General features: G+C 39.6%; 2 protein-coding genes across 2 annotated transcripts; one reads left to right on the top strand and one right to left on the bottom strand.

The window, feature by feature from the left end:
* Positions 1-25: 25 nt before the first annotated feature.
* Positions 26-1,709, top strand: c12h9orf16 (chromosome 12 C9orf16 homolog). The gene is made up of 2 exons (XM_026355260.1): positions 26-394; positions 757-1,709. Exons 1-2 carry the CDS (start codon positions 316-318, stop codon positions 1,005-1,007), a joined length of 330 nt encoding a protein of 109 aa, XP_026211045.1. The 5' UTR covers positions 26-315; the 3' UTR covers positions 1,008-1,709.
* A 65-nt stretch (positions 1,710-1,774) lies between these two features.
* On the bottom strand, positions 1,775-10,764 carry ciz1a (cdkn1a interacting zinc finger protein 1a). Its single transcript, XM_026355259.1, has 16 exons — positions 10,611-10,764; positions 9,970-10,179; positions 9,109-9,236; positions 8,733-8,947; positions 7,792-7,903; positions 7,563-7,650; positions 7,313-7,419; positions 7,104-7,183; positions 6,733-6,939; positions 6,480-6,610; positions 6,210-6,303; positions 5,987-6,100; positions 5,741-5,881; positions 5,499-5,577; positions 5,250-5,371; positions 1,775-4,597 (listed from the first exon to the last, which is right to left on the bottom strand). The coding sequence occupies exons 2-16, from the start codon at positions 10,131-10,133 to the stop codon at positions 4,055-4,057; spliced, it is 2,325 nt and encodes a 774-aa protein (XP_026211044.1). The 5' UTR covers positions 10,134-10,179; positions 10,611-10,764; the 3' UTR covers positions 1,775-4,054.
* Between the last annotated feature and the right edge of the window lie 422 nt (positions 10,765-11,186).

Here is an 11,186-nt window from a genome sequence, read left to right as displayed (position 1 = left end):
TCCCATAATCCATTGCTTCCGTAAACATAGATTTGACGCCTGCCAATGACAATGGATGTCAATCTAGCTAACCAACTAACTAACTAACTAATCAACCAACTAATGTTGGTAATCTTGCAAATCTTGAGCCTATTTGGATATTACCCCCTGGAAACTGTGGATATACTCCAGACGACAGTTGAAGTAGATATTTATTAATGCATTTGCTGTCCATCTTTGCTGAGTGGGAATTAGCTGGTAACCAAGCTAGCTTAGCACCTTAATAGCAACGCTCTCTAACGTAACAGTTTTTGTTATAAATAAATATAATTAACGATGTCGGGACCAAATGGAGATCCAAACATTTCTGTTGACGCTGATATTATAAATGACGAAGATGAATTCGACGAAGAAGGTAATAAAACGTTGCTATTTATTGTAATCAATGCTACTAACATTATAATGCAGTAAGTAAAGGTGAGTCCACGACACACCCATAGTTAGTTTTAACGTACTCCTGTGATTTTGATCAGTAATGTTAGAATCTACTAAGTCGAAACTGTCCCGAAGCACTCATGATTTGATGTCAGGTGACTCTGACTTTCAGTTAGCTTACTGGGTTCATGGGACGTCTGATATGGGTTTATTTAATGCATGACTTGGATACCGTCTGTAATCGTGGGTGCTGCTGTAGACGTGTTATCATTTGTGGCGATCTACTTTGCTATCACTTTGTTTCCCATGACAGAAAAAAAAATATCTGCTGCTTGTCCACAGAGTATGTTGCCATCAACTCCATGCTGGATCAGATCAACTCTTATCTTGATGATCTGGAGGAGAGGAATGATGCACTTAATGGCAAACTGCATGAGCTAATGGAGTCAAACCGGCAAGCTCGGCTGGAGTTCAGGGCCCAATTGTTAGGATCCCAAACCCAGGAAGAACAGCGTCCTGCAAATGGTGACTCCTCATCCGGCAAGGAAGACTTGAGCAAGGACAATGGGGACTTGCAAGACAAAAGAGACTGAGTTCAGCAAGGATAGAAATACTTATGAAAGTTAATCAAATTCTGACCTCTGTTTGTTGGACTAGACCCTCGATGTGCGTAATTCATTCTCCCATCTCTGAACTTCTGATCTAGTTTTTCCTCCTGTTTTAATTTACAGTGTGCAGATGATTGATTCCTGAGATGAGCAGCTGTTTATACAAGTTGCGCATCAGTCACTTGTTGACTTGCTGAAATTAAATGCGAAAGGCACTTTCATGTGTCCCTCTGTACAGACCTTGTACAGATCATGAAAAAAAAAAGCCAGAGACATAAAATATTTTTAAAAATACAATAAAAAAATGTTTTGCAAATCACTAAACAGCATTTAGACTAAAGGATTGTTGAAGGTTTTGACTTGTCCAGCACTTGAACCAAAAGGCAGGAGCTTGGTCTCTTAACTCCTGCACCGTATGTGCTGATGTATATCATGATCTGCACCATAAGTGCAGCTGTCCTCCGGCCACCTAATAGTATGTTTCTGGCTTAATCGAAAGCATCTGTTGTGTGTCGACATCAACCTTGTCCTAAATGTACAGTCTCTGTAGTTACTGTATTATCCCAAAAGGTAAATGCGTAACTTTCCAGATGTCTATCACGGTATTATGTTTGATCTGCAGTATGACTGTAAATCTATGCTGTGCTGTCTCGTTCATTATCATTAATTAAACGATAAGTAACGCAATCTGCAAAGTGTTTATATTTGTCAAGTGCTTGCCAGGGGTCATAAGTCAGTCAGCAAAGTGTGGGAATAGTCAGACATTTTAATATAAATTAAAATGACCTCCAAACAAAAAACGAAACATCCAAAAATACATTAAACTTCCAGCAGTTAGAAAACATCACTTATTCATCTCAATTTGTCAGTAGCTGAATAAAAATACAATAAGAAACATACAACTTTGTTTGAAATTATCCTTTACATGTCTTTTCTCTCTCATGCTCCATTTTGCTTCAGAGCTAAAGATGAGGTCTCGTTATTTCAGCCAGAACATCAAATCATGTGACAGTCGCCACCATGACTAAAACAATTGCTACATGTGTCAGCCTTGTGTGGTTTAAAATGTTGTTCTCTAATGTGGAAAATGAAATGTTTCCAACAGCAAACCAGTCATGAAGAAGGAAGTAACATATCCCTATTTATAATCTTTGGTGGTGTGTGACAATTGAAATGCCCAAACCAAAGTTACTTCTATAATCTTTAACTGGAATGGTCTGTACGTTACTGGTGCTTCACGCTAAGAGTTTGAAGATACTTCGCTACATTAAATGCCTACGGACATTTCATGGTTCTACTTTGCAGATGATATTAAGAGGAGAAAAGCAAAGGTAAATGTGAGGCAAATAAGCACCACCCATCTTTTTTTTTTTTTTTTTTGCGGTGAATGCAATGCAAATGTAAAATGCGTTTTACAGAAATGAAAATATGAAGGGAAATATTATTTCATTCTAAATGCAGGCACACTAGACTAATGTGGACACAAAATAGGGTTTTGTCTAAACTCGCCCTGTTGTGCTGTATCATCAAATCTACCTCAAATTCCTATCTTTTTGTCTCCCTTTAGAGACACATTTCACATTAGGCTAAATGCAGACAGGACAACCTTCTGTCATTGTGTAGAGTCCTAGAAGAGTCAGGGACAACTTGTCTTATTGAGTTTTTAGCTAAGTGTCTGGTTGTTGACGGAATCTGTTGGGTAATCTGCTGGTGTTGTTGGAGATTTGACCTCTTCAGTTTGTTTTCCCTCATCCATGTACCTTGACAGTAGGTGAAGCTGTCCTGTCATTTCTTACTCTTGACATGCTGTAGGAGCTTTAGGTAGTATGCAATAAGAATCTGTGCAGTACTATTTCAGTGAGAAGGCTACAGCTGCTGACAACTACTTTTGCCCAAAACATGAACAACTTGAACCAGAAATGTCTGAAAAGAATTAACTAAATATGATAAAATGCCCATGGTGATCCTAATAAAACTATGATCAGTTTCAAGATCAGCATTTCTCAACACTCAAGGCAAAATACAATTTTAAACACTTTTAAAAACGAAAGCTGTGGCCTGCTCAAACACTTATTTTGGTTACATTCTACATTTCAGCTCGCTAAAAGCGTGTGCTACATGATTAGCAATGTGGAAAATGTGTCCACTTTACCGTCAAGACAGTCTCTACGTTTGCAGGTTATAACAATCATTCAACTAGCTAGCTAGAGAATTTGCAAAAAGTCACAGTCAGTCATCATCAACCTCCTGATCCTCAGTGACAGCAGGGTGGAAAATTAACTTCCTGGTGAGTCAGCCAGAGACACTGCTGGACAGAAAATCTACAGATCAGGGCCACCTAAAAAGCCTGAAGATATTTCATGTTCGAATGTTATATTTTTAGGAATAAAAGCTAGGGGACATTTTTATTTTATAATTATACATTGGTATCTCTATGCCCTTCAACTCAAGCATTCAGAAAATTCATATTTACTTACGCCTTGAAAATTGTGTATATATATATATAAAAATTGCATTTAGTCTTTATGATTTTAAAGCAGCATGCTCCTATTCCATATAAGTCACGTAGACTATAATTATCACAGTACATCCTCTAAAGACTTTAAATATCTGTAAAAAAGACACCAACGTCAATCAAAGTGCTTTGTAATACCACTGCCAATTCACAAATTCTGTTACCAGGGGCAACCACAAACAATTAAGCAAAGAGTAGCCCTTTGTAAGTCAGCATATCTGTTTTTAATGTTCTTTGTCACCTTTCCTAGTGGCTGAGCCATTCTAAATGCATTTATTAGTTACCAGACATTAATTTCCCACCCTGGAGCAGCAACTCACAAGAAATTCAGTTTCACCTCAATTCATCAACAGTCTTCTTATTCGTTGGTGTGTGTTTAAAACTGTCCAACATGGGGAGAGGCTGGGCTGTTCACTTCTTGGTCTCCGTTTCGTGAGCGCACCTCTTCACATACTGCCGCATCCTATTGCAATGTGGTACCAGGTTTCATGTCTTTCCCCATCGCGTCGTCTTTGACTCAGCGTCTGTTTGTGGCCCTGCCTGACCTGCGTTTAGGGGTGGCTTTTGCCTTTCCTGTGCCGTTCTTTCTCCCTGGGACAGCAGGAGCTTCCCCCTCCTCATCCTCCTCATTAGCATCCTCAACAGCAGCAGCTGCTTCTGAGTCTGCCGTCTCTCTGCTGCCAGCAGGCAGCTCGGCAGGACTCTCCTGAACTACAGATTCCTGGGATGTGGTCTCCTTCTCTTTGCTGTGGAGGCTGAGGTCTTGGTCTGTGCTACCAGTGCTGGCTCTTGAGGTGGTGGTGAAGTCCTGTGAGGTTGAGCTGAGCTCTGCGTCCTTCTCCTGTTGTTGGTTGTCTGTCTGCATTTTCAGTCGGGTAAGTGTGATGATGGGCTGCATGGAGTTTAGGTTTGTGTCTACATCAGTGTTACTGGAATGGGAATTTTTATCTGCACAGTCTGTGGTTGTGTCTGTTAGAGGCCTGAGGCTTTCCTCAGCTAGGAGAGATTCTCTGGAAGATTCAACAGCTTCTTCTTTTTGACTCAGCAACAATCTGCATGCCTGAGATAAAAACACTACAATTAGGCAATGGAAAATGTATCAGACAGTTTGATGTGGATCAATTTGTCTGTAGATCAGTGCGCACTAAAAAATATTAATGCAGCACATTTCCATCTCCATGTTTAACAGTCCACTACGTGGTAACTGTAATAGCCATCTGATACAAACTAGATTATTTTAGTTTCATTTGAAAAATGTGCTGCCAATAATTATCAGACATTTTGTCATGCTCTCTAAAAAAGTTTATTCTTTTTGAGGTCAATGGTTTTCTGTCCGTTCTTGACTTGAAGATGACTCTATGAAATGTCCTTCACACTGTCTGATGAGTCACTGAAATATATTAAGCATTTACCTGTCTGCTTGTTGTGTAAATACCTAACTGTGCATGGCATCATTTTTCAAGGATGGCCACCTCCTGTTAATGTAGAGAGGCTCTTTCTATGTCTCTTATATGTTTTTGTCCCTACTGACACTAAACTGACTTGCAGTGTTGCACTGTACTCACATTTCTTACACTGTGGTTGAACTTTGGGGCTTCTTCTAGTTCTTGCTAATAATTGTACTAATACAACAATAACCTTCATGTCAGATATCATCAGCTATTCACTACTTAGCAGTTGAAACAAGGCAAATAAAGTCAATAAAAACCAACCTTGAGGTTATCAAAATGCTTCTGTGATTTGCAGTGGGTGTGTAGGGCAGAAGATTCAAAGTGGTAGAATTTGTTGCAGAGTCTGCAGATAAAACCTGCTACTGGAACAAAGAAACTGGAACCTGCAGTGAGAGAAATCATAGGCAACATTTAACCTAAATGTGCTATTTCACAAGAATACAGGACATGATCAGAAAACAGAAAATACAAGAAAAGTCAGGAAAACAAAGGGAGATTGGCATCACTCACCATAGACTGTGTCGGGGTCATACTTTTCATCACTTGCCATGTCCTTTAGGGTCACTTCTTTAAAGGGGGGCCAGCCCTCCTGTGGTCACCAAATACATAGTAAACAACTATATCATGAGTCAGTATCAACAGAGTGTCTCAAAGGCATGTTTATCTTGGGATATACTGATAGTTTTATTATTAAACTATAGTATTGCCAATTGACTCAAAGAATTACAAACAACAAATTACATGAAAATCACCTGTTTCTCAAAGCAATCTTGTTCTCCGTCCTCCCTCTCCTCCACTTCACTGCCCTCCTCCTCCTCCTCTTCCAACAAAAAACCCTCTGTGTCCATTGCTGTCAGCTTGGCCAACACCTCACAGCCCTCCTTTTCCTGGAGCTGATAAACAACAAGTACACTTGTGAGGTGAGTGTTTAATTTCATCTTTAGTTTTGCAAAAATATCATACTTGCTAATGTCTTTACAAATATAACAAACACATACCTTCTCCACCTTCTGTCTGTGCTCCTGAGACTGCAGGTGCTGCACAAAAATCTGAGAGGACCTGAAGTGTTTCTTGCAGACTGTGCAGGAGGAGATAGCTGTTCTATAGGCAAGCTGAGGAGACATGGAGGAACACTATATTATTAAACAGTTTGTCCTCTACACCATGCAACTGTAAAATGTGCACAACTATAAAATAAAACTAAGATAAATAACTGATTACTTTGTGCTCTTCAGTGCGGCGGTGGTCCATAATGCTACTGGTGAATTGGGTGTGACAAGTGGCACACCAACGGTTCAGCTCAGTTTTTTTCTCTCTGCAATGAACACAGATAAATATTATTTAAAACTGATCTCCTTTAAAGAACAGCAAGAGTCAAAATCACTGACTAGACACAAAGAAAGACAACCTGTTTATGCTTATTATTAAAAAGGTGTGCAGTTATCTTGATTGCTTTTTTTTTTATTTTTTAAATAAGAACACAACACTGACCCTTCTTTGCTTGCTCCTTGTAGAGACTCCTGCACTCTTGGCAGCAAGGTGACAAGACAGGCGTTGCTCATGTGCTGAATCTCCATCATCCTCTGCTGGTGTGAAACACTGTTCATGTGACTCCTGAAGTTCTACAAAATCACAGAGGGGAGAATTTAAAGATACAACACAACAGTATTCATCACTTCAACACAATTTCTTTCCTTTGCAGCTGTTTACTATCCATGTTGCTATTTGTAAATGTTCAACCCACTTGCTGGTTGTGGCAGGTGATGCTACACAGGTAGCAGTAGAACTTGTTGGTGCCCTCTGCTGCACCATCCTCTCCTCCTTCCTGGTTGTCTGGGGAACCCAAAGAGGTTTCTTTTTCCAGTGGTGACTCTCCTGGAGGTAAATTAACCTGCTGGTCATCTTCATTCAGCTTGCCAGAGGATGACGGGCCAGACGAACAGCTGAGCACCTACAGAGAGGTTTAACAAACCAGATGTAAATTCAGCATCATGGATTTATTTAGGTGAGATGTACAGTTCAGTTTAATGTGACCTACATTTGTACAGTAGCAGTTTTTGCAATGGTGACATAATTGCGTAAAAACAAACTAGTGATAAGTGATTAAACTGTCACCTCATGAGCTCTGCTCTCTTCCAGTCCTTCAACAACATCTGATCCACATGAAGATCTTTCTTCCTCCAGAATAACACAGTCTGAGAAAATGTTTGAGGACAAGAGAAATGTTAATCTCAACTGACCTCAACTACACTTCATTTAGATGAAATTAGAGCTTGATATCTATCTGCAATATCTGAAACCATTTACTGTCCAAGCATGTTTACCTTCAGTATGGCTCTCTTCTGTGTTGCTATTACATTCTGAAGAAAGAACTTCCTCATCTGCAATATTGACAGTTTCAACAACATGCTGTTCTTTGGGCTCAGCTGAGCTGATAGAAATAAAGAAAAAGAGGAGGTAATCAACAAGAGGATATTTCTGCCTTCTTTAATTTTATGACTCTCAGGTAACTTAACCAGAACACTTCAAACAGAAACACTGTTTTTTCTTAATGCAGCAATAAAAAATGTTTACCCCTCAGTCCTCTGTTTCTTCAGTGCAGGCTCTTCCAGTTGCTCCTCCAAGATTTGCGTGGGCTCATCCACGCCTTCCACTGCACCATCTGTGGGTCAAAGATCCAAAGTTAGAAATGAATAAAAACAAAAAAACAAAAAACAAAGATGCCAAGTCACATGCCATTTCCCTTCAAGTTCCTACATTAAACAATGAACATATTTCAGTGCAGACTGACTTTCAGTTCTACCTGTTTCAGACTTCTCAGGTTCATTGGTACTGCTAGCTGCTGGCTCATCTGTGCCTCCTGCTGCCATCTGCTCGCTGTCTCTCTTCCTGTCCTGCTGACGAGCTGCAGTGTCCTACACACACAGACACACACACACACGCACATGGAGAGATAAAAGGATTTGAAATATGCTGTATATGAATAAGCTTAGACTAAAGTTAGCATCAAGACTGGGCTTGATTAACATGCCTACACTATCAAGACAAAGAGACATTAACGAAAAGATAATTTTTAAACATGTTCTATTTAACCACAGCAGCTAGTAATTTGACAACTTGATTAAACTGTCCTGTCCTTTGTTAGTTTTGGTCTTGGAGAAACCTAAACCAACAAAGACTTTGTCCTGCTATCAAATAGAACTCAACTATTATTTTTGTTAGTCATTAATCTGCTGTTACTTTTTTAGTTAATCACTCTGCCAGAAAAAAGTGCTCATTTTCATTTTCCAAGACCTCAAGTTAGCACATTTAAATGATTTGTTTTGCCTGCCTGTCCAAAATCTAATTTGTAAATATTTCACAAGGAAAAAGAGCAAATATTTGTCTGGTCAATGCCAAGTGCAGCTTATGTGTGTTTCTCAACCACATAAATGCACTGTTGTCCGGAAACTATAAACACACAAGCGCCACGTTGCTTTTCAGTGACTTAACTAAAGACACGCTGACAGCTTTTGTTGCTCTTGAGTGATTCACAGTGGGAAAACCAGGTTTCTGAATGAGCTATGTTTAAACCACTGACCATCATGGTAAGAATATTTCCCCGACCTCTGTTTAAACCTTATTGTCATCATATCACGACAGATCTGTCATTATCACAGCTCTAACAACGTATATTAGCTGGGTTGCAATCCTATACCTATACTTATACAATAATTCCAATCATTAAAATGCTGCTATAATTACTGTAGCGTTGGTGGATGATAAGGTGGAAGAAGAAGCTGTAGTGTTGTTGCTATAGTAGCGTGGATGCGGGTGATAAGGTCGTGCAGCTGGGAAACCCATGATCGGGGACTTGATAGCCATGCCCATGGGAACCGGGCCAAGCAGAGATGACCTGGCTCCAGCTGTGAAGAACTGACGGAACTGCTGCCCACCCATCCCAAAGCCACGCATGTTACCTGGACAAAAGAAAAGAGATTTAGTTTTTAAATGCTTAAAAAAATATTACCTGTGAAACAGTCACTTCATTTATCATATTATTATTTACTATATATAGAAATTACGGGGGCTTTTCTCTTTCCCTTGATGGAGCTTATTTTAAGTGTAGTTCAAACAGTACCCTGCATCTGCTGCATCAATATGGCTCCCTGCAACATGGGATTGGGAGCTATGATGGTCGTCTGGGTCGCCTGGCATAGGTTGACCATCCTAGGAGGAGGGGCTGTCTGGGGAGGCACGGGAATGGCTCTGGAAAACAAATACACAACAAAGATGTAGCATTAGTAACTGTTACAACTTTATTGAAGTCTAGAAAAACAGCAGTAGCAGCAGAGTTTAAATACACATTCATGTCTATAAGAGCAGAGTAATTTGTTTTATAGTTTAGCAGGATGTTAATTTAACTCATAAAATGACCTTACATCCTGCTATACCAAAATAGTAAGAGCAAAACAAACACTGACTAAGAGCCTGGGATTACATAAAAAAGGTAAAGACAACTGTGAAAAAGCAAGCTCATCCTAGGAATGAGCATTAAATGCAATGTGCCGTAATAAAAGCTGACAACACTAACACACAGGGACGTTTTTTAACATTTTTAAATTAGGTTTTGTGTCAGGAGACGATAACAAGTGACTGGATCACACATTCAGTTCAGCTTTGAGATAAACATCACACTGTTTGACAGTCAAATAAACAGGAGGAAACTGTAGATTCATTAACGATAACACGTTTGTTTGACAATAACAAACATGCTTTCTGTAGATCCTGTTTTTACTTACAAAAATACATTTATAGCAGTTCAAGAGCTGAATGCTCCTTTACCTAACCTCACACACACACACACACACACAAAGGTAAGCCATCTTGAAATCATGCAGTCTGACATATATTATTGCAGGACAGACAAACTCAGTAGCCACATAGTGTATTTCTTCCACAAGGCCCTGCCCAATCCCCGGTCTCGAGTTAAAAGCCTTACCGCGGTGTCTGGTGGTGGTGATGGGCAACATGATGCCCCGGAGGAGGCTGGGGCGGAGGAGGCGGAGGCTGCTGCTGGAAAAGTTGTTGTAGCTGCCGCAGGTGCTGGTGAAACTGTTGCTGCTGCTGCTGCTGCTGCTGCTGATGGATGTGAGGATTGAACATTACGGGCTCCTATTTCCTCTGTTACACCTCTTGAAATATAAGGTCTCTAGATGGGAGGAAGGAACAGGTTTATGAGAGTGGTACCCTGCTGTCAGAACAACTCTTTGTTGCAGACAGTCAACAACAGGTCGCAGGTCGCTCTCATGTTTCGTGATGGCAACAGCTAGTGTTAGCATGTTAGCTAACAACAATTTAGCTTTATTTTTAGTCCACTGCGTTTCTTTACTCAGTTATTGAACTTTCTGAATCGCACCGTAACGAGTTGCTTTTGTCAAAGAATGACACGTTATTCCAAAACTAACACAAAGTAACACTGGTGAGTAAATAAAAGAACAAGCTACACCTGCCGTGAAATATACGAAGCTACATTAGCCACCGCTCAGTAACCGAAGCCAACAGGTTAGCTTAGCGTAGTAGCTAACTCACAGACAAACCAGCTGCGCCTTTTCAGGTACTTTCTATATTTTGCCGACTTACTTCTCAGAGAGGAAAGAGACGATGGTTGTTGATTATCCCATTAAAAGCACGACACAGCGTTAGATATTTGCTCTCAGTGCCGGAGAACTTGCATTAAGCAGGAACCCAAACCCACCTCTCCAGAGCAGGTAGTCAGTGGAGCCTGTCGCCCTCTAGTGGTCGTCTGGGAACTGAAAACGACGTCTCCACAACAAGCACAACAATTTATTTATTTTTATTAAAAGTATTAAATATAACATTTTCAAACCAAACACCTCTAGTATTATATTGGTTGTAAAATAAAAACTTTTCGATCTTACATTTTACTTTTGCACTATAAACAATAAAAAAAAACCTTATTGTTTTATTAAGCAGAGGTTCATAATTTTAATACCTGTCTAAAAATGATAGGTGAATATTAAACACCTGAGAAAATAATAAAGATAAATTCATAAAGCTATTACACAGAAAATGATAAAGACTTTGCTCTGTGCAAAAAATATTATTATATGTGTACCTAGAGATAATATGACCTAAATCATATTATCTTTTTATTATATTGTCTTTTTTACTATAACGTTTTCTCTGTGGTTTAAA

Source organism: Anabas testudineus, chromosome 12, assembly GCF_900324465.2.
Source record: "Anabas testudineus chromosome 12, fAnaTes1.2, whole genome shotgun sequence".
In the NCBI taxonomy this organism is placed as follows: domain Eukaryota; kingdom Metazoa; phylum Chordata; class Actinopteri; order Anabantiformes; family Anabantidae; genus Anabas; species Anabas testudineus.
Note: the sequence above shows the minus strand (reverse complement) of the source record. Positions and strands in the feature narration are given on the sequence as shown.